Source organism: Nyctibius grandis, chromosome 27 (genome assembly GCF_013368605.1).
Source record: "Nyctibius grandis isolate bNycGra1 chromosome 27, bNycGra1.pri, whole genome shotgun sequence".
Classification (NCBI taxonomy): domain Eukaryota; kingdom Metazoa; phylum Chordata; class Aves; order Nyctibiiformes; family Nyctibiidae; genus Nyctibius; species Nyctibius grandis.
This window is the reverse complement of record NC_090684.1, coordinates 2847895-2872590: the sequence shown is the minus strand read 5'-3', so window position 1 is coordinate 2872590 and position 24696 is coordinate 2847895. Positions and strand designations below refer to the sequence as shown.

The following is a 24696-nucleotide window of genomic DNA, read 5'->3' as shown; positions in this document are numbered from 1 at the left end:
GTATCACTGAGCTCCTTTACATTTTGGGGTCTGTGGGTGCAGCCCACTTGCCACCTTTGGCTTCCAAATGCTGTTGTGCTTCGTGTTCGATCCTCTGGGTGAAGATGCCAGATGGGAAACTCTCCCAGCTGACTTCTTGCCTGGCTCTGCCCAGCTCTGCTCATTCCTGTGTGCTGGGGACAGGGCGAGGGGAGCTTGTGTGTCGGGGTGGGTATGGGGGGTGGGTGCCTGAACCCCTCCAGGTACCCCATGTTCCCAGTTAGTGTGTGGTGGCTGGGGGAGCCGGGAGTCCCGGGAGCCCGAGAGCTCTTGTCTTCTGCTCCTGGGACTGGGTGAAAACAATGTTTGGAAAAAAGAAATTCCCATGGAAGAAAATGACAGAGTGGGGGAGGAAACAGCTTGGAGTCAATGGGAATTTTCCCCTTGGTAAAACATAAACAGTTCTCCTTCGATGTTGACATAACATTTTAAAGATTTCATTATACAAAAAAAGAGACTGTTTGTCAACATTTGTTTGTCCAGACCAGCCCCCTCGCTCTCCAGCTGGAGCATCGCTGTTTTCCTTCGGGAAGGTGGGTGCCGGGTGTGGGGTGCGGGATGCGGGGTATGGGGCAAGCTCCTCAGTGGCCAAGGGCAGCAAAGGCCCTGCCAGGGCCCCCTTTCCCAGTCAGTACCCGAGCTCCCAGCCAAGTTGTCTGCTCAGCATGAGCATGTGGTTCCCCAGCCCGTGTGCGGGAGCGCTGCCTGTCCGTCTGTCTGTCCGGCTGGAGACAACGTGCCAACATTGTCTCCCAGCCCCATGGTGGTCTCGTGGCTCAAGGCTGGTTGTGGTGGTCTGGGTGAAGGAGCAAAAATTAGGGGGTGATGTGGGGAGGAGAGGCTGGAAGCGGGGCTTTGGGGGTCTGTCACTCGGCGTGCCGTGGTTTTGGGGCTTCCCCCGGAGCTGCGAGCCAGGCATCGCTCCAGCCCCTCGCTGGGAGCGGGGCAGGACCGGTCCCTGCACGGCCGGGGGGTGCCGGGGGGTCCTGGGGTGCCTCCCAGGACTCCTCCGAGTCGTGCCTCAGTCTTTGGGAGTGTCTCGGCCCCGCCACAGGGCTCCAGGGCAGAGGGTGGGAGCAGCCCGGGGGCTCCCCGCGGTGTCACGCGTGGGTCCCCCGGCGGGGCAGGGGGTCCCGAGGGGAGGGGACGGGGCAGAGGGGCCGCCCCGGAGGCGGCTGCTGGCTGGCTGGTCCGGTGTCCCTCCTCCTTCTCCACCTCCCCTCCTCCTCCTCCTCCTCCTCCTCGCTCCCTCTCTCCGCCCGGCGCCGGGGCAGCTCCCACCGGAGGCGCCGGGGACATGGAGCGGACCTGAGCGGGGCGCGGCGGCGGCGGAGCCCGCACCGGTACCGGCACCGGCAGCGGCGGCAGCACCGGCAGCGGCGGCGGGGACCCGGACTCAGCGCTGCAGCGCGGCGGAGCCGTGAGTGCGGCCGGGGACGCGGGCGGGGGCACGGCCCGGGGTTGGGGGGGGGCACGGGCATTGCCCGGGGGGGCACCGACACGGCCCCGGGGCGGCGAGCATCCTCCCGGGGCGGGGAGCATCCTCCTGGGTCGCGGTCCCCGACCCCGGCTGGGCTGAGCGGGGCTGGGGGGGCCGCCTGGTGGGACCCCCCAAAGCTCCTTTGCGTAAACAGAAGGAAAAAGGGGAAGGGGGGGGGGGGGGTGCAGGGCCCGTCCCCGCACGGCCCCGTCCCCGCTGCAAAGTTCAGGGGCTGCAAACTCTCCTCCGAGAGCCCCCCGTGCCGGCAGCCGTGCCCGGGCGAGGGCGAGCCCGGCCGGCGAGGGGTTAAGCCCCGGGCACGCCCCGGGGGCACAGTGCCGGCAGGCAAGGGGTTAACCCGTGGGCGGCATCCTCCCCCCTCCCGGCCCTTGACCCGGCTGCCACGGGTCGCCCCCCTGCAGCCCCTTCCCCGGGGCGTCCGTCCCACCCCCCGGGGAGGTCTCTCGGCCCTTCCCGCTGGTCGCCGGTGGCTGCTCTGGGTCGGGGCTGCGGGGGGCCGCAGGGCATAGGCTGGCAGCCCCCCCAGACACGGCACTGGGGGGGTCACAGCACAGACAGGCGCTGTGCGCGGACAGACAGACACGCTGTGCCAGCACAGACAGACCCCGCGGGGCAGCACGGGCGGGCAGGGTGCCCGGCTGCCGTCCCTGGCCCCTGGCACACGCGTGTGCGTCCGCAGGGCTCGGGGCTGTTTGTGGGTGCTCGTGACTGTGCAGTGCTCAGGGGTGCGGGGTTGGGGTCCCCATCCCTTGTCCCCATCCCTTGTCCCCATCCCTTGTCCCCATCCCTCATCCCCCGCCGCACCATGGGGCAGACGGGACACTCCTGCCCCGTCCTGCATCTCCCACCGCCTTGTCGAGAGGCGATTTGTGCCCGGTGTGCCCGCATCGCTCCAGCCAGCCCCGCAGAGCCCCAGCCCCGCGGCACCGCCGGGAAGCAGGGACGGGGGCCGGGCAGGAGAACTTGCCGGCGGTGCCACGCACGGATGTTTGTCTGTGCGAGAGGGGCCGGGGTTGGTCTAATGGGGTTGTTCATCGCTATAACGCGGCCAGAGGGAGGATTTGGGACTGGGGTCAGCCCTAAACTCCGTCGCTTGCCGGGATCTAAGTGCAGATGAACCTTGTCGCTGAGATTACATCTTCCCCGGCAGCCACGGCTGGTCCTGCCCGTGCCCCGGCGCCGCGTGTCCGACCCGTCCTGGGCAGGTTTGGGTCTCTCGGGGCTGAAGCTGCTGCGCAGCGGAGCCCTCCCGGCTGCGGGGCTTGTACCGTGGGGTCCCGCAGCCGGCTGGCAGCCCTGAGGTGCTGTGGGTGCAGCCGCGGGGGGGATTTGGGGGATTTCACCCCCCCGGGCGCTGGGAAACCGCAGCTCAGGGAGCAGGAAGGCGAGTGATGGAGCGCAGAGCTGGGCGCTCGCCCCCAGGGACCCTCCGCAGTTTAACACCAACAAAGTTAGTGGTGGAAGAGAAAAACCAAGAGATGCGTCGCCCAGGGAGCCGTAAAGGAGAGGGTTTGGTGTGAAATGCATAAATAAATACAAAGCTTTGCTTCTTTCCACCTCTGCCTAATGATTTCCAGTGGTTTATGCAGGGATTTTGGTGCCAGTGGGGGATGCTGCCCAGGAAAAATTACAGACCGTGGCCACATATTGTTCGAGTCTCAGTTACATCTTGTGAAGTACCTTCAGCATGGAAAACACTTGACTTGCAAAGCAAAGCTGGAGTAATAGATTTTAGGAGTGAAAAAGGACCATTAGCTCAGCTAATGTGATTTTCTCCATAGCACAGACCCAGATAATATCACTCAGTTACTCTCCTATTGAGCCAATAACTCGTGTTTGTAATTCATGCAATTTCCTTTTAGTTCAATTTAATTTCGTACAGAATCCATTCTGTTGACACTGATACAGTATTTTTTTTTTTGAAAGCCTGCGATTTCAGAGGCTCCGTGTTAAAAATAGCTGCTGTCCTTTGACAAACGTGTGGGCAGGCTAAAGACAGTTTTCTAAATCATTTGCGAGTGACACATTTTTACCAACATCTCCCTTTGTGCTATTTGTTTCACTCACGATTGGCAGAGCCGCTGCCAGGACTGCCCTGCCGTGGGGCTGGGGGCTCGCCCGTGGCATCTGATCTGGCATCTCACGCAGGAGGTGAAATCCCTTCGGAGCAGAGTCATAGGTAGGAGCAGAGATCCCAAATTTTTAAAACTCCGTTTTCCTCCCTGACGTGAAGCTCTTGGTGAAGCTCTTCGTGCCGTTGTGCAGCTCACCTCCTCCGGCGTTGCTTTTTTTACCCCTTGCACCCAAACCACCCCCCGCTGCTCCCCAGAAAGTCCTTCTGATGAGCAAAGTTTGTTCCAGCCAGGGTGCAAGATGTCCCGGGGGCAATAGTTGGACTTTTTGTCTCCCTGCCGAATGTCCATTTTCCCTGGGGGTGCCGGGGAGCTGTGCCCTGGCACGCGGGGCCGAAGGGAAGATGGAGCAGGTCGTAAAGTTGTTATGTGCTAAAGGGGTTTTGATTTCGTTCACGGGACGCAGAGGAAGGGTTTTTTTTTCTCTCCGCGCAGGGGACACAGAAGCACAGTAAATCTAGTCTCTCACTGGGTTTATTTTTACATTTGTGACTTGCTGGTGGGCTCCCCGGGGCGCTCACCCCAGCCTGCCGCTCTCGCCACCCGTCGCCTTCCCGGAGCCGAGACCCGCCGGGGCCGAGCAGCCGTTCCGCACCCTGCGGGCAGGTGGGGGGCTGGGGGTGATGGGTGGCTCTGGGACCTGGGAGCAGCCGGTTTGCACTCCCCAGGCCAAGTGTTTAGGGCTGGTTTGGGGGGAGACGGCGGGGGGCTGCGTGCCCGCTGCTCCCGGGGTTGCAGAGTGCCGCGGGCGGGCTGGGGCGCGGGTCTGAGCTGTGTCCCCCGGACAGAGCATCCTCGGGGGGCTGGTGCTGCAGGTGTTGGAAGTTTGCTGGGGGAGCAAATCCCTGCGGGATGCGGTGGGCTGTGCGGGGTGGGACGCTTCGCTCGCTGCCGGGGAAGCCGGGTCACCTCTGCTGTCCCCAGCCCTGCCGTGTGCTCGGTGCGGCCGTGGCTGCTCGGGGATCGTGCCCGTCCAACAAACCCCAACTTTGAAGGGGTTTTGGGTTGGTGTTGGTGTCGCAGCAGTGCTGGTGGCCCTGCTTTTGGGGCTCCCTTGCTGCAGACCCAGTGGATCGAGGGGGGTCGGGGACCCTCGGGGCCGTAAGCCCGCGGCCCGTGGCTGCTTGCCGTCCCGTGCGGCGAGCCCCACTTTGTCTGCCCACCACGGAGCCACGTTCCTGCTCGCTCCAGCTTTATCCCGTTGTAAACACTCACTGTGGTTCTGTGCCGGCTTTGTGCGTGCACGTGGAATTGCAGACAGCAGAAAAGCTTTTATTACCCGAGCGACAACCTTTAGCAGACGGCTGTGACCGATGGTAGGGACGTGCTCTCGGTACAGCTCCGCTCTGGTTTTATACCCTCCAAGTTCCCAGCCTTGCTGATTAAATGCGTGCTGTTTTTTTTTTCTGAAAAAAGGTATTTATTTGAAAAAAAAAACAAACCCCTCGCAGGCAGGGCAGTGGCTACCTTCAGCCTGCGATGCCGTGGAGCAAGCGGGCTGGCCTCTTTTGTTCTCTCCTGCGGCCGCGCTGCCGAACGCAGCATCGCTACGAACTCGGAACTAATAATGAAATATTTTCATTTTTCCCTCAGCTAGAAAATCCTGATGGGTCAAAGCCGCCTCTTTTTGTGTGTCTGGCAGCAGCCTGGTCTGGCAGCGGGGCTGATGATGGAGGAGTTGTGCTCAGCAGGAGGGAGAGCCCAGAAAGACGGGCAGCCCCGGGGTCGGGCGTTCCCCGGCTGGGGGTCCCTTGCAGCGTCGCGGCCACCCCTGACCAGCCAGGGCTGGGCTATCCTGGGCTCTGCTGCTTTATTTTTCACAAACTTTGTGGAGGTTTTGGTTTCATTGCGCTGCGGGGAGGAAGATTTGGGACACTCAAATGTTTTGCACGATGCATCACTAATTTCCACCCCGTTTTAACCCAGTAAAGAACATGCAAAAGGGAAATAAATTAGTGCAGCTTATGACAGTTCTGCTGGGAAACAGCTCGATGCCTTTACCCCATCCTGCGCCTTTTGGGGAGTAACTTCAGGAGCCAAATCCTCTCCCTTGGGTAGAGCTGCCGCTGGCCCGGCCATGCCCCGGGGAGCTCCCCGTGGCTGGGCACTGCTCGGGCACTGCTGAGAAGTGCGTGGGCTCCTCCAGCGCAAGGAAAGTTGGCAGGGCCCAAGGCATCAACTTTTGGAAAATTTTCTGCTGCTTGGAAGCCCTCCCTCCCTCCCACTCCGTGTCCACCTGCTCCAGGACCACATGTCCCGAGCTGGAACCTCTCCAGCCCCGAACAAGGGCCCTTGGTCTGCCCAGTCCCACCAGCTCAGCGCTGGCAGGGAGGGAGGCTGGGGAGGTGCGGGGGGCACGGCTGGCTGTGCGGGGCCCTGGCTGGGTCAGTAAAAACATGAACTGGGGATGCAGCGGCCGAACCTGCCTCAACAAAGTGTTTATACAAGTGCGCTGGAGCACACGGGTAAGGGGAGGATGGCAGTAGGGGCACTGCGGGAACAGCCCCGTCCCCTTCGCCTCCAAGCGCCCTGCCACCACCTCGGACCCTGATGACTCTGCAGCTGCTTTTAGCTCAAAAGTGTTGTTTTTCAAGGGGAAAACTACTTCTGTGACTGTTCTACCGGAGGGAAGCTCCCTTCCCAGCCGCCTTGTCCCGCTCCTGCTCACAGCCCTTCAGCTGATGAATGCAAACTGGGAGATGGGTCTGAAATATTTGAAATTCTGCCTCTCCATAATTTAATGCTCCATTACCACCCAGGCCTGCCCGAGGCATGTGACCGTTATAAAAGATGCAGTCTGGTGGCTGCAGAGCCTGGGCAGCTCCCCCCCGCATACCCCCGGGTGTCTTATCAGAGAGGAGCGAGATAATGCGGCTCATCATTAAAGCTGCCCTGCGAGCACCCACTAGCCCCGGCCGAAATCTGCTGGCCTGAGTTATTATTTATTCATTCTGCCTGGTGAAGGCAGCTCGTGGCAGTTCATTGTTGGGAGGAAAGGGGGTAAGATCATAAATTAAATATCGCAAAGAGAATTAAAAGAACGTGGGGTAGCAGCGAGCCCAGGGGAGGTGTTGGATCCTCTTTGCCCGTGCAAAACGGGGTTATCGCGAGATGGGCCGGAGCGGGGGCATTTCCCGGCAGAGAAGAGGCTTTTCGTGCCGCCGTGCTCAGCACCCGGGATCGTCACCTCCGGCGATGTCACCCCTTGCCTGGGTGCCTGGATGGGTGTGGGGCTGCAGCCTTCATCCCCCGTAGTCTTCCTCCCTTGTTCTGGCGGGGTGTTGATAGCGGCGGGCGGCTCCGCTTTGCAGCCTTGCTCGGAGCCTGGAAAACCACTTGTTTGAACACTGAGCTCGGGGATGGCGACGGGTCGGGCTGCAGCGGACGTGCCGGTGCGCAGAGCTGGCACCCCGGGCTTGCCCTGCTGCCCGCGCCGGCTGGCGAGGCCACGGGGGAGCCAGTCCCCCGTGCTGGGCAACCCGCATCCCTCCTGCCGTGGCCCCATGGCTGCCAGGGTGCTTTGTCCCCACCGTGTCCCTGCAGGATGCAGAGGGGAGAGGACAGGACCGAGGTCTGTGAAGAGGCTGCGCACACAGCTCGTCCCACACACGGCTCATCCCTGGTGTCCTGACACTGGGGACACTGGGTGCCTGAGGCCACTGCAGCAGAAACTGGGGACCCCGCGGAGCTGGGACAAAGCCTTGCAGGGCAGGGGGAGCGTGGCTGCGGGGACGGGGTGTGTGGGCACGGGTGTGGGTGCTCCAAGCTGGGCAGGAGGGTCACACACACCCCCCCCCCCCCCCTTAGCCCCTCTGTACACCTGCTAAAGGTGAGCTGGTGTGCGAAGGGTTTAGAAAACCCTCTGCCCTGGCCCGGGGTGGCAGCCCTGCCTCCTGCCTGCCCCAGGGCTACGGGAATGCCAGAGCCCGGCTTATCTTTTGTCTGGAACAATAGAGGGCTTGGCCCTATTGTTCTACCTTGCACCAGCCGGAAAGCGAGTCCCCTGGGGCAGGGGCTTGCACAGGAGTGTGCCTGTGCCCGCAGGGGTGATTTACCGGCAGGGCTGGCAGGGCCATCCTCATCCTCGCCCGTCCTGCTGCGTGGCCCTGCGCAGGCGCTGCCGCCTGTGGGCAGCTCTGCAGGTGAATCCCCGGGCTGGAGGGATGGCTGCTCGAAAGATGGGTGCTCGGGACCTTTCCTGCTGCTTTTCCTTGCTGTGACACAGGGATTTCAGGAGCTGGAGGTCCCCATGGCACGGCTGCGCCTGGGCAGGCTGGAGGGACCCTCCGTGGGCTCAGCACGGGCAGAGGCAGAGCAGTATCTGCCGTTCGTGGAGGTTCCCGGGCTGTGATTTGGGTCTCCAGGTGCATCACTGGCCGATGGGCTTCCCGTGGCCAGTCCGTCGGGTCTGTGGGTCCAGCCTGGGAACTGGCGTGGGGAACACACATTTTTACAGGGCGGGGGTTGTGCGTGTGTGTGTTTTCAAGCAGGGCTGGTACTGGGGGCTGGGTACCGGCCGTGGCTCTTGGTGCCAGTGTCCCAGCCCAGGGGAACAGGCAGCAGCAGCCCTGCGAGGGCTTGAAGCCAGCCTGGCGGCCCCTTCCAGCCCTCCTCCTTCTGAGGAGCAGCTTCTTTAGGGGGGGCAAAGCTCCGCTGACCCATCCCCGCGCGGCTCTGGCAGCCGCGTGTGACTCTGCCAGGGCGGTGTGAAATGCCTCCGGTCCCTCTCGTCCCCCTCGCACAGCCCCAGGCTGAGCCCACGGCACACAAGTGGTGAGTGGCACAGCGGGGTACGCGTGCGTCTGCCTGCGCGGGCAGAGCAACTGTGCCTGCCCACAGCCCTGCCGAGCCGGGCAGGGGACGCGGCACGTGGAGGCAGGAGCTGCCAAAGCCCCTCGCTGGAGGGAGCAGGCGCGGGGACCCCAGGGGAAATCGCAATGTGGGGAGGGGGGGGACAGGTGGCACCGGGCACAAAGAGCCCCTTGTGCGCAGGGCATACCCCCGTGCAAACGGCGAGGGCTGTCGGCTTCGTGCCCTCCTCTGTGCTGCGTTTTTGTTGTGCAATGAGAACTACCCCGGCAGGGCAGTAAAAGCTTGTTCCCGAATCTCTGCTCTCCTAGAAGAGAGAAACCCGGCCGGGAGCTGCTGCACAACCAGGATTTCATGGGCTTTAGCTCCTCCGAAGGGAGGAACCTGCTCTGATAACGGCGATGCCGGGGGCAAACCCCGCTGCTGGAGGCTGCTCTGGCTCCCCCGGGGCACAGAGCAGTGCGGGGTGAGCTACTGCCCAAGCCGTGAACGCAGGAGCCTGAATCCACACCCTAAATCAGGGGTAACACCATCAAAGTGACCGTGTCTGACACTAATGGGGGGGAGAAGTCAGGCAGAAAGTGTTTTCCTTGGGGTCTTCATCCAGACTCAGCCAGCCACGACTCTCCTGAGCTGGAGCGGAGTTAAGGCTGCTGTTAGGGAGGGTGTGATGGGTTGGGGCTGAGGATGGAGAGGTACCGAGCACCCGTCCTTCAGGCTGCCTTCTCTTTCAGAGGGAGGATGACTATGGCCCAGGCAGCTCCCGTCAGGCCAGCGAAAAAAATAAAGTCTGTTGCTGAAACATCAAGTGGCCCCAGCAGCTGGAGCCTCCCCCCCTGCCCCGAATTTGGGCAGCAGCTGGGGAGGGCAAAGTGGCTCCGTGGAGCCTTTGTCCCTCCGTGTCCAAACATGCAACAGCTTGGGCATAGGGACCCATTTGCTGCAGCTCAGGATCCCGTGCAAAGGGACCCCGAAGGTTTCTGGGGTGCTGCAGGGTGTGGGGTGTGGAAGCACGGTATCGTGATTTTCAGCTGCCACCGTGGGCTTGGGTACTGTGTGTGAAGGGCACCAGGGCTGGCTCCGAGCGTCCCTTCGGTGCTCCCGAGTGTGCCCGGCTCCTCTGGGGAAACAGGAGTGCAAACAAGATGGGACGGGCCCCCCCGAAGCCTGGGGGCGGCTGGAAAAATAATGCCGTTAGTGGAAGGTGTAAAATGCCATGAGAAGCTCAACGAGGGGAGGGGGTGAGGACACCAGCTGATGCCACGGGATGGACCACGGGACTGTGCCGAAATAGCACCAGGTCCCGCGTGCCCGTGGGACCCCGTGGGGCAAGGGCTCGGGAAGGCCAGCCTGGGAGGTGCAGGGCACAGCACTGGCGAGGCAGGGGAGCCCTGTGTCTTTTTTTTTTCTTCTCGAAGCAGGAGAGGAAAAGGGTCAGATGTCTTCGCCCCTCCGTCATGCGATAGGAAAGTATTGTTTACGAGGCAGCCGAGTCAAACGTGCCCTCCGCTCTGCCTGGAAACGCTGAGTGAGTGAAATTACACAAAAAACGACACCGAGATTGGCCTCCCGATAAGCCCGAGGGCCGCTTTTGGGCGAGGGGGAGACAGAAACTGTGAAGAAAAGGAGGGAGATGTGCTAACCGCGCTCCTGTGCCGTGCCGTGCCGTGCCGTGCCGTGCCGGCATCGCCGTGCCGTCCCGCAGGGGCTGGGTGAGTTGTCCCCATCCTTCGCCTCCCGCTATGGGGGGGATTCTTTATTTGCTTTGAGTTTGCTGATTTTTTTTAATTTTCTTTCGCATAATTTGATGCAAGTTGGTTAAATCGGGGAGTGGGGCGATGGAACGAGTTGGTGCTGGGTGTAAAGGCTCAGCACCCGCGAGCCGGGCGGGTTGTTTTGCATCCAGGCAAAGCTTTGCCAAAGGAAGAAACTTGTTTTTAAAAATTATTTCTGATGCAGAAAAAAAGGAAAGCAAGAGTAAACCAGCCGTTCACCAGCATTCCTCCCTCCTCTTGCTTCCCCCGCGTCTTCCCTCGTTAACACGCGGGGATATTTCTGTGTTTAATTGATGTGTAAGGCAGGGGAGGAGAGGAAGGGCAGAGGAGAGGGATGCTGTAAGAAGGAGCGCTCAAAGATTAAGGTTATGGGGTCTGTGCTTTTCCCTGGAGCATTTCGACCTGCAGGGAAGGAGAGTTTCTCCTCCCAGCACTTCGCAGCCATCCCTGCCCACGCCGCTGCTCGGCCCCGAGCAAAGTGCTCGCCTCTGCTTGGCACCCTGAGCACCCCCTGCAAAACCCGAGACGGTGCAAGGAGATTTTTCTTTATCGATAAGTCTTATTGAGTGGGAGAAAAAAAAAAAACAAGCCATCCTGCAGAGTGTCTAGTGTTGAGGCCAGGAAGCGGGGATGACCAGCGTGGTCCCCGGCCATCACGTGGGCCGTCGCTGGGATTGTTCCCGCGCCGCCTTCCCCCGGGCTTTGCACGATTTTAAATAATTCCAACGCGACGGAGTTTCCTCCGCTTCCCTGATGAGATCATTCCCCGTCCAATAAATCTCGCGGCCAGGAAGTTCCACCTGAGGTTCAGTTTAATTTTTCCCCCTACTTAAAACCCTCCTATCACTCATCCCAGTAGAGGAAAAATATGTTTGGGTCGTGGCTGTGAAGGCGGTGGACCTGTGCCAGTTTACACCCGGGGAAGGAACCGACAGCCTCTTTGTATTTTATTATTTGGATGGTTATAAAACTACTGTCTGCTTTTTGTCTGCATCCCAAAGCAGCCGGGCTCACAAGAGGCAGCTTCCCTGGATTTTGGGTTGCAGGGGCAGGGCCGAGCGGTGGAAGGGGGTCCCAGCAAAGGGACTAATTCTTTATGCCAAGGCAGGAAAGCGTTTTGCAGTGGGGTGTCCCTCTGCCATCGCCTAAGAAACCAGAGCGAGGTGATAGGGAACCCCTCTGAGCACTGTGACACCGGAGACAGCAGTAAGGGGGTGAGGTGGATCTCAGGGGTGAGGTGGATTTTGGGGGTGAGGTGGATTTCAGCAAGTGAGATTATTCCACAAGACATAGAAAAGCAGGAGCTGAGTCTCCGAGGACAGAGCTGCCCTCTAAGGACTCGATCTGCTGGAGCTCAGGGCTCTCATGAGCCATCGGCCGGTGCCCTACGCAGAGCTGTGGTCTCCCGCTGTACGTAGGTGACAGAGGACACAGAGCCATCCTCTCCAGCAGCCCAGATCCTCTTCTTTCCCCTGCCACAGCCTCAGGATTCATCTTTTTCTCCCTGTCTTGCAAGTGTTCACTTAAGTGAATTTAGTGATTAATACGGGTTATTTTCTCTCTCCCTTCAAGTTTTGAATAGCAGGATTGATTCGATTTCCCCCTCACCCTCTGAAGGGCTTCTCTGCTGGCGTGCGCCAGAGAGGTGCATTTCATTAGCAGCTCTGGATACGGCCCGGAGGCCTTTGAAGAAGGCAGGTTGGTTTTTTTTTTTGGGTAGAACTAGTAAATGCGATGCTAGCTGGTTGTAATTGCTTTGGGGTTAAATCTTCCACGTGCCATGTGGTAGCAGGAGACCTGTGCTGCTGCTTTTCCTCTTAGTAGATGGCGGATTGATGCTCACCCACCCCCAAAGAGCCGTGACGTGGCAGTGCCGAGGCTGCAGCAATAGGAACTCTTCCAAGGGTGGAGGGGGAGATAGATAACCCCAGGATGGGGGTCCCACACCTGGCTGGAGAGGGGCCAGAGTGGGCCTGGGTGGAAGGTGGGGCGCTCAGGGTGGCACATGCAGAAGGGTGACCCCCTGCTCCTTCCTGCGCCGGCCGTTCCCGGGGCTTTCCGTGATGCCGACGCTCTCACCGTAGTGTCACCACTTTGCTCTGACCCTGCAGAGACGTTTCTGGAGGCCGTTATCCTTCAGGGGAAGAGAAATTGCCTTCGGGGAACTGGTGGTGGATGGAGGTTGGACAAAGATGGTCTGTTTTGTGTGGACAGTGGGAAATCCCAGCCCCTGCTGACACCAGAGCTTTTCCCCTGGCACCCCAAGTCTTGCCAGGATGGAGACGGGCACTTGGGGTCTGGGGGGCTCTCTGGGATGGTGAAGGAGCCATCGGCTACTGCTGGGCAGGACGTGCCCGGCAGCTCATGTGGGCATCACCCTGCCCGTGGCAGGGGCCAGCCTGCTGCCCCGTTCTGCACTTGCTGGGCACTCACTGCTCCCTGGGGCGTTCCCCTCCCCAAATCCCCCCCACCCGCCAAAGATCGCCCTTCTCGGCGTTGATTTTGCAGCTTTTCCGGCAACCTGAGCTCTCGGCAGCCTTCGGGGCAGAGCGAGGTTGTGGCTTTCCGTGGGAGCGCCGGCGACAGGTAAGATGTTGAAAACACGGCGTTTGAGGATGCGTAAAGCATTGGCTCGTGCCCCCCCAGAGGCAGAGCGTTTCCGTCGCTGCAGCACCCCGCTTCGGGGTGGGTGCACGCCTGTGACGCAGCCCCGCGGGGAGCATGTGTCCCACCAGTGCCGCGGCTCCGGGCGGCTGCCGTCCCTCGGGGACACGTGGAGCTGTGGCTCTCACGCGGTGACGGCATTTCTGGGGCTGAACGTGTTTAAAACCTGGGTTTAAAACCTGCTTTTTTGGAAGCAGTAAACCCTGGGGTCTCCGTTTCACCTCCAGCCAACGTGCTGGCGGTCCCCGTCCATCCAGGGCTGGGGCTGGTGGTCCCTGCATCCCCCATGGCCACCTGCTTTCGCCTTCCCGGGGAATAACCCACCATGGCGGGATGCTCTGTGTCCCTGGGGAGGGATGGCAGCCCCGTGAGCTTCCCCCGGCCATCCCTGGCCATCCCTGCCCGGGCACGGCGGAGGAAGCCATCCATTCTTTTATGTGTGAAGGCACGCCGGGCGGAAACGGGCGGAAACGGCCCCAAAAGGACATTCCAAGTCTGGCAGGAAAGCGACCCGCTCGTCTGGCAGGAGATGGACTATTGTCTGTCCCGGTGGCCGGCTGGGATTCCTCGGGTCCTGCCTGGAAGAAGAAAAACGTCCGCGTGTGTCTTATTTTTTTCTCTGCCCTCTCTCGAGGGGGTGCCGGGGGCTGCCAACGCCGCACGTGGCTGGTGCGTGCACAGCGCTGGTGTCGCGCCGCCCCGGCTCTCGTCGGCGTGGCTGGGTTTGCTCGTACGGTGTTTTCCCCCTTGGGTTTTGCCCTGCGTGTTTCTCCCCTGGCTGGGTGGGTTACCTGGGCCGTGGCGGCAGGATGCGGCCGTGGGGCAAGTGGCTGCGTGCTGCTCAGGATGGGTGGGTTTGTTTTGGCATGGCCGGGTACCACGCTGGGCTCCTGAAGGGAAGAGGCTGCCCTGACCCGTGAAATGATAGCTGGTAGCTTCCTGCTGTGACTGGGGAGTGAGGGGAGCAAAAGCCCCACGAGCCTCCCCTGCGGCCCTGGGCAACCTGATGGGCAGGTGGGGGCAAGGTCAGCCCGAATATCTGGGCAGCCCAGCTCCCCCCGCCAACTGCCGGCCGCTCTCCCCGGGTCCCCCTTCTGCGGGAGCCCTTTGCTGTGCCCTGGGGTGGGATCGGCCCCGCGACGAGGGGCAGGATTAGCCCCGGGGCAGGATTAGCCCCAAGGCAGGTGCCCTGCGGCATGGGGCAGGGATGCTGTGGCACAGGTCAGGGGTACGGGTCCATTCCCACACTCGCGTCCTCTCTGGGACAGCAAGGGTGGCCGTGGGGCAGTGCCGCTGCCCTGAGCTGAGCACCACCACAGCTCTTCCTCGCACCCTGACACCGGGGTGGGGGTACTCTGCACATTTGTGCCTTTCTGGCCTCCTGCGCTCTCCGGGATGTTTGCAAAGAGCTTGGGTTTCATGTAACCTCAGCGCCTGCCTCGTCCCTGCCCCAGCCACGGGCAGACCCCCCCCCTGCCTTGGGGAAATCTCACCTCCAGCCACCCCCTCCAGCCACCCCACCAGCACTTCCACCCGCAGGCAGGCTCTGCTGCGAGGAGAGAGCCCGCTCCAGCCCGCACCACCCCTTTGCCCGGCAGCTTTTTGGCTTTTCATCCCCTTGCTGCTTCGTGCCGGTGCGGTGATGCTGGCAGCCCCCTCCTCTGCAAAGCCAGTGCCCGCACGCGTGCCCGGGAGGAGGCTCTGGGTGCTGGGGGGGGGTCTCAGCACCTCACCGGTGCTCCCCGAGCTGCTGCGGTGCTGGGCAGGGTGGGGGTTTGCTGGTGCCTCGCCCCCCCCCCCGGCCCTTCGAGCTGTTCTGCTGTAACACAAACAGGGCAGATAGGATCGGTGGCAGGAAGGGTGGCACGGCGCGGGGAGAATGGCAGGACGTGCCAGTCGGGGGTACGAATGGGGAAAGAAGAGCTGTCGGTGTCCTGGAAATCTGGAGTTGGGAGGCAAGGTGGGCACATAGATGCCTGCACAGGCATCATTTTAGGGCTTCAGTGCTTGTGAGATGAGCCCCCCCAAAATGCCGTGCCAGGAGGAAGCAGCCCCATGGGTCTCTGGCCCCTCACCGAGGACTCGTGGCTCCTGGGTGAGTCCATTTTGCTCCTCCAGGCTGGCACATCCCTCCCTTCCCCTCCGCCCTGCATTAAATGGGACACATGAAAGGCAAAGATCTGTTACGCTCCCGGTGCCAAGGCAATTGTTCCCGGCCCTATTGTCTGCCCGGAGCCCAGCACCTGAGCCCGAACCAGCCCCGTAACAAGAGAACGGCGCCGGTTCCTCCTTTTTCTTCTCTTTTTTTGTTCAGCAAACTGTACAATCAATCCCCAGCGAGGCCCCTTTTCAAACAGACCCTATTAAAGTATCGGCCCCATTTTAAGAGTAAACTTCGAGTGGCACCGGGAGGTTTAAGTACAATAGAAATGTGACCTGCCTGGGGGGGGGAGCGGGACGGTGCTTTTGTGCATGTCTCAAAGCGAAGGCATTGCTCATTGCTGCTGCCATCCCATTGCCCGGGCACCCGGGCAGCATCCCAGTGCAGGGAGGGAGGGCAGGGATGCACTGAGCAGGGTTTGGGGTTTTTTTTTGGCCTTTAAAACACAAAAAGGCTGGAAGGAGGGAGCTGCTGTGCACCCACGCCTGCAGGTCCTGAGCTAAAGCAGCCAGGGCAAGGTGCTGGAGCTGCCGGGCATTCGTGCCTCAGTTTCCCCACCTGTAGCACATGGAGGCCACGGGCTCTGGGGCAGCCTCGCAGGGCAAATCCCGTGTCGGTGGGTCGTCGGAGCTGGCCGAGCCGCGGGCACAGCTCCCGGCTGGCCACCTGCCACGCCACTGCCAGGCGATGGGTGTTGGGGCGGGCACTGGCCGTGCCCATCACCGGGCTGGCCAAGGTGAGCCGGGGGCAGGCAGGGGCGCTGCGGGCGGTGCCGCAGGATGCGGCAGCCACGGGGCGATGCCGCTGCCGGCCGGGCCGGTGTGGTGGGGTGTCCGAGGGAACCGAGATTAAAAAAAGCCCGGCTCAGATCAGAAAGGCTGGCGCGCACAGTGCCCTATTGTGGGGCTGTCACACTTCCCTTTGCTTTATTGCTTTTGTCCAACACCCCATTGTTCCACTTCCTTTTGTCCCCTATTCACAGCCCTGGCTTTTCATTACCCAGCCGGCCTTGTTGTTTTCGTTTCTTTTGTTTGAAGTTCCTGAGAGGAAGGTTTTATTTTCAGCGGTTTGATTAATTCGCAGCTTGAGCTGGGCTTTGTTTGTTATGTAATTGCTGCAGCCCGGCTCAGCCCCTCCTCCAGCCCAGCCCGCACCCCCAGCCCTCATTTCGGGGGTCCCGGTGAGCCGTCGGGGTGGGGGCAGAGCGTGGGGGTCCTGGTTGCGGGGTGCCAGAGCAAGATGCTCTCCCCATCCCACCTCAGCAGCCCCTGTGGTCCCACAACCTGGTGTAAATCCCTTCCTTAACGTCCCCCTTTTCCCATTATTCCAACCCTGAAAGGGTTGGTGGCCCCGAGGGGGCAAACCCCTGCGAGCACGGCTGCATCCCTTTGGGGCCAAGGCACGGCGTGCCCAGCACTCGCTCGGGGCTACGGCCACTGCTGGAGGCTGCAGCAAGGGGCTTTGCCAGGGACGTGGCTGTGACACCTCGTGTGGGGCACATCCCATTGATAACACAGACTCTGGCCGTGCTTGGGGTCCCCTGGGGTCATACAGCCCGTCCCCCGTACCAGCTCTCAGTCACGTCTGGCAGCACCAGGTCATGGACTGGCACCCGTGGCCGTTGCCCTGGCTGGGGCTCAGTTGGTCCCAGCCCCGCGCCGTGCCGGGGGCTCCCAGGGGAGCGGTTCTGGTGGCCGTCCCGGCCATTGTTCGGCGGGGCCAGGATTTCCATTTCCCATCGGAGCAGGAAACCTGCCTGCCGCCCCGCCGGCTTTCTAGGCACAGCTCCGAGGGGGCGGCTCGTGAGCTGGGCACCCCTGGGGTGCTGCCCCGGGTCTGGCACGGGTCTCTGTCGCGGGGAGCCTGGGGTTGCTCTCTGCCAGGCTGCTGGGTGAAGCGTGAAGGCACGTGCTCGTATTGGCCCTAAATCCCACACCTCTGGGTCACTTTCTTTAGGGCTTCGCTTTGTTGCTCCGTTCCCTTCGCAGCCCGAAGCGTGGAGGGTTTGTTTCCCTGGGGGCTTCTGGCTGTTGAGCCCCAAATCTGCAAAAACCTGAGCTGAGAAAGCCAGGAACAAGGGCTCAGCTTTACCGAGCCGTGGCAAAAAGCAAGACCGTTGGCCCTGAAAAACCAGCAGCACCCCAGTGGTGCCCAGGTGGTGGAGTCACCATCTCTGGAGGGGTTTAAGAAAAGCCTGGACATGGCACTTAGTGCCCTGGTCTAGTTGCCATGGTGGTGTCAGGGCAATGGTTGGACTCGATGAGCCCAGAGGGCTCTTCTGATTGATTGATTGAGTATGGGGCCGGGCTGGGAAGAGGGGTGCCCGTGGCCAGGGGATGCCCCACGGCCGTGCTGATGGCCCTGCCACCCCGCAGGATGTCCATGAGGAGCCCCGTTTCTCCCCACCTGGAGCTCGATGGAGCGGGCAGCATGGTGAACTGCACCATCAAGACGGAGGAGAAGAAGGAGGGCGGCTACGAGTCCCCGCCGGGGGCTGCCCCCAGCACCGAGCCTCGTCCCAACGACCCACCAGGGCCACCGCCGAGGGAGGGCACTGACCCCCTGGCCCTGCCACAGGTGGGTCCCAGGGCTGTGACAAACGCTGGTCCTGGCTGGGGTCCCGCCGGGCTGGCAGAGCATCGCGGCCGTCCCCGCTCTGCGCCCGGGCTCCGTCCCACGGCAGAGGGGGGTGGTTGTTTCCCCAGCTGGTTATTCCCCATCCTAAGGAAATGAAGCTGAAACCTGGGGCTCCCCCAAGGCTTTGGGCCGTTGTTGGTGCTCTCGGGTCAGCCCTGGGATTTGAATGCTTCGCCTTCGGCGTTGAGCCCCCCGCGGCCACCTCCAGGCGTGCCCCATCCCTTCAGCCTCCCTTTTTAATTGCTCTCGGGTTTTCTGTCCCCTTGACCAGCAGCCTCAGCCCTCCCTCTCCCTGCGCTGCCTCCCGGGGTGGGGAAGGGGCTCACAGGAGCCGGGCAGTCTAAATAAATAGCAGAAACCTCCAGCAAACAAGTCTTTGCGGCATGAAGAGCAGAGATGCTCTCAAGCTGGGCTGGGGGGGGGGATGTGGGGATGCTCACCAAGCCTGGCAGAGCGTGGTCCAGCAGTCGGCTGGGCAGGGCTGGCTCCGAGCATCCCACCAGCCCGGGAACCTGGGGATGTCCCCATCCGAGTGATGCTCTGTGTGCCGCAGGAGTCCCGCTCGCCTGCGGGCGATGCGCTGGAGCCCAGGTGCTCTGCCTTCGAGCCGGCCGGCGGCAGCCAGGAGAAGCTGGACTTCAACAGGAACTTGAAGGAGGGTAAGGAAGGTTCCCCAGTGCCCTCTTGGTACGCCCCCCCCGCTCCCTTGGGGCCCCTCGCTGTTGTTCCAAAGCTGCGGGATGGGCCAAGCCACCCCGTGCCGTGGTGCAGAGCCAGGGCTGTGCTCACCTGGCTGTCCTCTCCCGCGGACAGTGATGCCGACCATCGAGAAGTTGCTGTCCAGCGACTGGAAGGAGCGGCTGCTGGGCCGAAACACCGCTGAGACCAAGGAAGTCAAAGGTGAGGTCTCCCCCCAGCCACCCACCTCCCCATCCCCCATCCCACACCCTGCGCCCAGGCAGCCAGGGCTGGAAACGCGGCATTCCCCCCTTAGCCGGAGGGGAGGTGTGCCTGCAAGTGGGCACATTTAATAGGGATTTGCACCTTTTAAACCAAAATATTAATTTTATTTTTCTGGGGTGCGAGCATCCCTGATGAAAGCCTCCCTCTGGCTGCACAGAGGGGATGGGTCAGCACGTGGGGGTGTCTTTCTGCCCCCATGCATTAGCCATGCATCACCCACCAGCACCCAACGGTGGTGGTGATGCTCTTCACCCTCCCCAAACCCCTGACCCGCAGCCGCTTGGTTTCCTCCAGGAACCCAGGAGAGCCTGGCAGAGAAGGAGCTCCAGTTGCTTGTCATGATCAACCAGCTGTCCACGCTGCGGGACCAGCTCCTGACGGCCCACTCGGAGCAGAAGAACATGGCCGCGATGCTCTTCGAGAAGCAGCAGCAGCAGATGGAGCTGGCGCGGCAGCAGCAGGAGCAGGTGGGCTCGGATCTCTCGGGGGAAGCGTTTGCCAGGGACCACCCATCCCTTTGGGGTCCCTGTGGGATCTGCTGGCCACGGGTGCAGGACCAGGACACGGTCCCCCTGGGAGTGCTGGGGAGGTGGCTTTGGCACTGGGGGCAGTGGGGCTTTGCTGTCTGCCCAGAAACTCTCCTGTTTTCTGTGCCCATCCCAAGGAGTTGCTCCTTGGAGCCAGGAGGATGAGGGTCAAAGCAGATGGGAATTGCACTCCTTAAAATAATTAACCCCCACAGGGTCCTTCCTGACTGGGCTCTCTTTGCACACCTATTTTTGCACCCCAGGGTGGGGGTGACACCGGCCCTCCCATCCCTTGTCTCTCCCCGTGCCCTGGGAGGTGGCTCAGCCAGCCCCTGCCCGCCCTCCCCACGGCCCTCGGGACCCTCCGCGGACCCTTTGTCTCCGTTTGGCCAGTGTTGGGCAGCTCGGGGCCAGCTCGGCGCTGCCGTTGCTGCCGCTGAGCCCCACTGTCTCCCCTCTACCAGATCGCCAAGCAGCAGCAGCAGCTCATCCAGCAGCAGCACAAAATCAACCTGCTGCAGCAGCAGATCCAGGTAAAGACGGGGGGACACCTCCCCGTGTCCCCCTTCCCGTGCTGGGTGATCGCAGCCCCCTCGTGTGCCGGGCTCGTGTCCCCTCCTGGGGCCAGGCGAGGGGACGGCACCTCCCTGCAGTGTCCCGCAGCGGTTCCTGGTCTCTCTGCTTCTCTCCCCCTCGTCCCTCCAGCAGGTCAACATGCCCTACGTCATGATTCCTGCCTTCACCCCCAGCCACCAGCCTCTCCCCGTCGCTCCCGACTCCCAGTTAGCGCTGCCCATCCAGCCCATCCCCTGCAAACCAGGTGAGCGGGGTCCCCCGGGGCCGCCCCAGCCCTGCGGGGTGCCCGTGTCCCCCAACCCCTCTCCCTCTGCTCCCTGCAGTGGATTACCCGGTGCAGCTGCTGCACAGCCCCCCTCCTCCCACGCTGAAGAGACCCGCCGGCTCGGGCCACCTCCAGATGCAGGTACAGCCCCAAAGCACCTCCACCCCCCGGGCTGGGGTGCTGCAGGGGGCTGCGCTTCACCCCCCGCCTCCCCTCTGCCACAGGAGACCTCACAGCCGCTGAACCTGACGGCCAAACCCAAAGGGTCCGACCTCCCCAGTGCCTCCAGCTCGCCCGGTTTGAAGATAAGCAACTGCCAGTCCCTCACGTCAAGTCACGGGGCCACCAGGGACCTGCAGAGCAGCCCGTCCACCCTGCCTCTGGGTGAGGCATCCATCACTGATGGATGGTCCCGTGGCCTCCCCTGGCCACCTCCCAGAGAGAGGGGACATCTCTGCTCCCTGGGGTGGCCTGGGTGGGCACCTGCTGCTCCGTGCCACCCCCTGGGGGCACACAGCTGTGCTTGCCGGGGTGGGAGGGGGTGCTGCGGGTGTCGGAGGAGCGGGCGCTGATGGTGCCCGTGCCGGTGTCGTGCCAGGGTTCCTGGGCGAAGGCGACGCCATCACCAAAGCCATCCAGGACGCGCGGCAGCTGCTGCACGGCCACAGCGGAGCCGTGGAGGGGCCTCCGAGCAACCCCTACCGCAAGGTGAGGGCTGGGCGCCGTCCCCCTCTCCCACCCCACCGTCGGGGGCCAGAGCCGGGGCTCCATCCGTGGGCAGGCGTGGAGCTGGCTCCTGACTCTCCTGCAGGACCACGTCGGGAGCGATTCTTCCCCCGTGATGGAGCGGATGGAGGATACCCCAACCCACCGCCTGGACGAGGCTCTGCTGAGCTGTGAGATGGACGGTAAGGGTGGCTGGGACCACCGCGGGGTGACCCCCCTGCTTGCTCCTTCCTCTGGCTCCTCACCTCGGCCGGGGTTTCCCTCGCAGGCTCACGGCACTTCCCCGAGTCCAGGAACAACAACCACATCAAGCGGCCCATGAACGCCTTCATGGTGTGGGCGAAGGATGAGAGGAGGAAGATCTTGCAGGCCTTCCCGGACATGCACAACTCCAGCATCAGCAAGATCCTGGGTGAGTGCCGCGCCGTGGGGTCCTGCCACCACCCGCACCTCGCTCTGCCGCGGGCTCCTTGGAGCAGCTCTGCTCGTTAAAGAAAAAAAAGGGGGGGGGTCCGGCTCCTGGGTGTTCTCCTGCTCCTGGAAATGTGGGGCTGAGCGTGTGGGGAAGGAGCCGGGGGAGGACACGTGGGCAAGGCGTGCCTCCGTGCCTCGGTTTACCTGGGCCACCCGGCTCGTGGTGCAGGTGTGGGAGGTGCAGGTCCCTGGGGGAGCTGAGCCGTGCTAGAGGGTGAAGGACACCCAGGAAAGGGGCACGTGGAGACTCACAGGAGGATTTAGGGGATGGGGAGGGGTGTCTCTGGAGGTCCCCAAGCCCAAAGCCCTGCTCAAAGCCTGGGTAACTCCGTAGTCCCAGCAGGATGCTCAGGGCTCTGTCCCATCGACTGTTGAGCATCTCCAAGGATGTGGAGGATCTCCAGCTCATCCTTCTCTCTCCCAAACTGGACGCTGGTCCAGCTGCAGCCTCCCAGGTGCTGAGCTGAGGGGATTAGTCCCTTCTCTGCGCCAGCCTGGCCCCGAGCCCCTCTCCCAGCCCAGCAGCCTTTGTGCAGTGCCCTGCTTTGCCCTCCTGCCCGGGGTGCTGGTGGCCAGTGGGTCACACGCCGGCACAGCCTGTTCTAGCCGCAGCACATGCTCACCACACCTCGGAGAGCATCGAAAGCCACGGCCCAAGAGGTGCCCGGGGAGGGTCAGGGCTGGGGACCCGTTCCCGGTGTGCCAGGAGGGCTGGGTGCCCATTCAGGTGCCCTTCGCACAGGGGATGGAACGAGCATTAATTAACTCTCACCGTGGTGTCCTGGCCAGGAGCTGGCATGGGCTTCATCACGGGGGTAAGCATGTCCCGCGGCTCCTCTCCGCACAGGCTCCCGCTGGAAATCCATGTCGAACCAGGAGAAGCAGCCCTACTACGAGGAGCAAGCCCGGCTGAGCCGCCAGCACCTGGAGAAATACCCCGACTACAAGTACAAGCCCCGACCCAAGCGCACCTGCATCGTGGAGGGGAAGCGGCTGCGCGTGGGCGAGTACAAGGCGCTGATGAGGACCCGGCGGCAGGACGCCAGGCAGGGCTACTCGACAGGGTAACGTGCCCCTTCCTCCCGGCCAGGGGGGCTCGCCGGGCGGGTGGGTGCCCCAGGGGGCAGGGGGAGGCGAGGGGAGCCCCTCACCGTGACTACATCCCTCTGTCCCACAGGCCCCAGGGCAGCCACGTGTCCCCCGCCTCCTCGGACGTGCTGTACCCGCGGCCGGTGGGCGTGCGGCTGACCCAGCCCGTGCTGGAGCACTACCTGCCCCGCAGCACCGACCCCAGCATGCCCGTCATCGTCAACACGCGCAGCCTCAAGGACAGCGACGGCGGCGACGACGGGCACTCGGTGGCCGACGGCGAGGTGTACCGCTACAGCGAGGACTCGGACTCGGAGGAGGGCGAGGACAAGAGTGACGGCGAACTGGTGGTGCTGACGGACTGAGGAGGGGCCGGGGGGGGGCGGTGGCAGGGCTGGGGGGTCACAGCATCCCCCCGATGGGATGGGACTGGGAGCAGAGGAGAGCTTGATGCTGGCGGGCAGGACTCGCTGCTGCCTGCCCGTGGGTGCTCACCCCACAAAGGTGGGCACCCAACGTTTTGGGTGGGGTGCATTGTGGCAGGGATGTGAGGAGCCACGGCCACCTGACCTGGGGACGTGGGTGCTGCAGCTGCTGAGCTGTCACCCACCTTCAGCCCCCCCGCCCAGGAGGTACCTGAGGGTATCAGGGTGCTAGAAAACCCCCAGAGCAGCTCCCAACCCTCCAGCACCCACGGGTCCCTTGCAGAGAGCCTCACCTGCACCCACCAGCCCCACTGCCAGGGGCATGGGATGGGGACACGGGATGGGGACACGCTTGTCCCTCACTCAGCCCTGCCTGACCTCCCCACTGCGTTTCCCCTCGGTCTTTAGAGCCTGCCAGCAAATTCCCACGGAGCCATTTTTAGCTCTCGCCTGGCCCCAGTACCAGCCAGGGGCTCTGAGAAGCCCTTTGTGCTCCGACAGCTCTGGCCCACTTTGTAAATAAAGCGGGTGCGTGTTCCCTGCCTGCACCGGCCCTCCTGCCCCTGCCGTGGGTATGTGCCCCATCATCCATCCCTGGGCACCTCTCCCTCCTGCACCCCAGCTCTGCAAGCAGCAGGCTGCGCCCGTGACCTGCGTGGTGAGACCCACAGAGAGAGAGAAAGGAACAGCCAGTAAAAACGGAAATAATTAAAAAAAAAAATACCTTGTTCCAGTCAGAGCTTGGCCCGGCGGTGTTTGGGGTGCAGCGTGGCTGTGCAGGATGTCTGGCGGTGCAGGGTGTCTGTCCGGCTGTGCACGGTGTCCATGCACCTCCCTGTGGCAACAGCCAGAAACAGCCTGGCCTCCAGCCTGGCACCGCAGGGCCCTTCTGGGGTGCAGGAGGAGCCGTGGCCGCCCGGGCTGCAGCGGGGGGACAAGCCCTGCAGTGGGGGCTTTGCAGCGGACCCCTGTGCTCAGCCCCGGAGAGGGGGGGTCTGGTGCAGCGGCTCTGCAGCATCGGGGCCCCGGTGCTGCTCCCCTGCACCCTGCAGGGCTGCCGTGAGGATGGTGGTTATCCAGGGGGGCATCCTGCCTCCTTGCCCACCCAGCAGACACATCTCCTCTCTTTCCCATCGTCAGTGCTTTATTTATTCCCCCTCCCTGTGCTGCTCTGGCTGGGGGTCCCTGGGGAAGGGGTGCTGGGGTCCCCGGGGAAGGGTGCTGGGGTCCCTGGGGAAGGGGTGCTGGCTCCCAGGGTGGGCTGGGCTGTGCTGCAGAGGGGGCTGGAAGCAGATGTGCCCCACAAAGATGCAGCTCTTCCTCTCTCTCTCTCTTTTTTTTTTTTTTTTAAGACTGTAAATATAGATAGAGCTTTATTTTGTTAATAAGACGATGAGTAACTTAACCTGTATATTTCACATACTTGTTTACAACTGTCCCCCCCCACCCCTTGGCACAATAAAGATGACTTTTTGGAGCAGAGCTCTGGGTTTGGACTTCACCAGCTCTCACCCCAGGCGGTCAGAGCCCAGATGGGGGGTGCTTGTCTCCCCCCTTCCAGCTCAGCCCCCTCCTAAGGCTCTCGCTCCCTGCGATGTTTTTCACTCCATCCGTGGTGGGTCCCGGGCTGCTCCTTTCTCCTTCCCACCTCTCACCTGTGTTTTCTCGAGGTCTCACCCCATGTGGCAGCAGGTTTGGGGTTCAGCCTCTTCCACCCAGTGCCCGCTGCAGCCAAGTGCTCCAACCTGCCCTTGCCAGAGCCGGAGCCCAGCGTGGCCTCGGCGGGGGCACAACGAAGGTGTGGGGTCAGTTCTGCGAAGGCTTTGAAACCTCGGGGACAAGGACAAGCCTCAGCAGCTGCTGCCTGCAGGGAAGGGAGGTCAGGAGCATGGGGGGACATCAGGAGCCCACCCTGTCAGGACATACCCTGCCC

The 24696-nt window shown here is 62.4% G+C and overlaps 1 protein-coding gene across 3 annotated transcripts; it reads left to right on the top strand.

Moving 5' to 3' along the window:
* The first annotated feature begins 1376 nt into the window (after positions 1-1376).
* On the top strand, positions 1377-22703 carry SOX13 (SRY-box transcription factor 13). 3 transcript variants are annotated; one of them, XM_068419327.1, is made up of 14 exons: positions 1377-1459; positions 17457-17658; positions 18272-18377; positions 18532-18618; positions 18976-19148; positions 19673-19741; positions 19917-20028; positions 20108-20190; positions 20274-20433; positions 20648-20757; positions 20861-20957; positions 21044-21187; positions 22097-22313; positions 22427-22703. In XM_068419327.1, the coding sequence occupies exons 2-14, from the start codon at positions 17458-17460 to the stop codon at positions 22701-22703; spliced, it is 1836 nt and encodes a 611-aa protein (XP_068275428.1). In that variant the 5' UTR covers positions 1377-1459; position 17457. The 3 variants fall into 3 exon arrangements, with proteins under 3 accessions (XP_068275428.1, XP_068275426.1, XP_068275427.1); XM_068419325.1 differs by having other exon boundaries at positions 19914-20028; XM_068419326.1 differs by lacking the exon at positions 1377-1459 and adding an exon at positions 11899-11954 and having other exon boundaries at positions 19914-20028.
* Positions 22704-24696: the final 1993 nt, after the last annotated feature.

Bases quoted from the DNA above. Each gene is read 5' to 3' on its own strand.
- SOX13 (XM_068419325.1), top strand. From the start codon at position 17,458: ATGTCCATGAGGAGCCCCGTTTCTCCCCACCTGGAGCTCGATGGAGCG. The intron at 17,659-18,271 runs GTGGGTCCCAGG...TGTGTGCCGCAG, and splicing joins ACCCCCTGGCCCTGCCACAG to GAGTCCCGCTCGCCTGCGGG. The intron at 22,314-22,426 runs GTAACGTGCCCC...TCTGTCCCACAG, and splicing joins AGGCAGGGCTACTCGACAGG to GCCCCAGGGCAGCCACGTGT.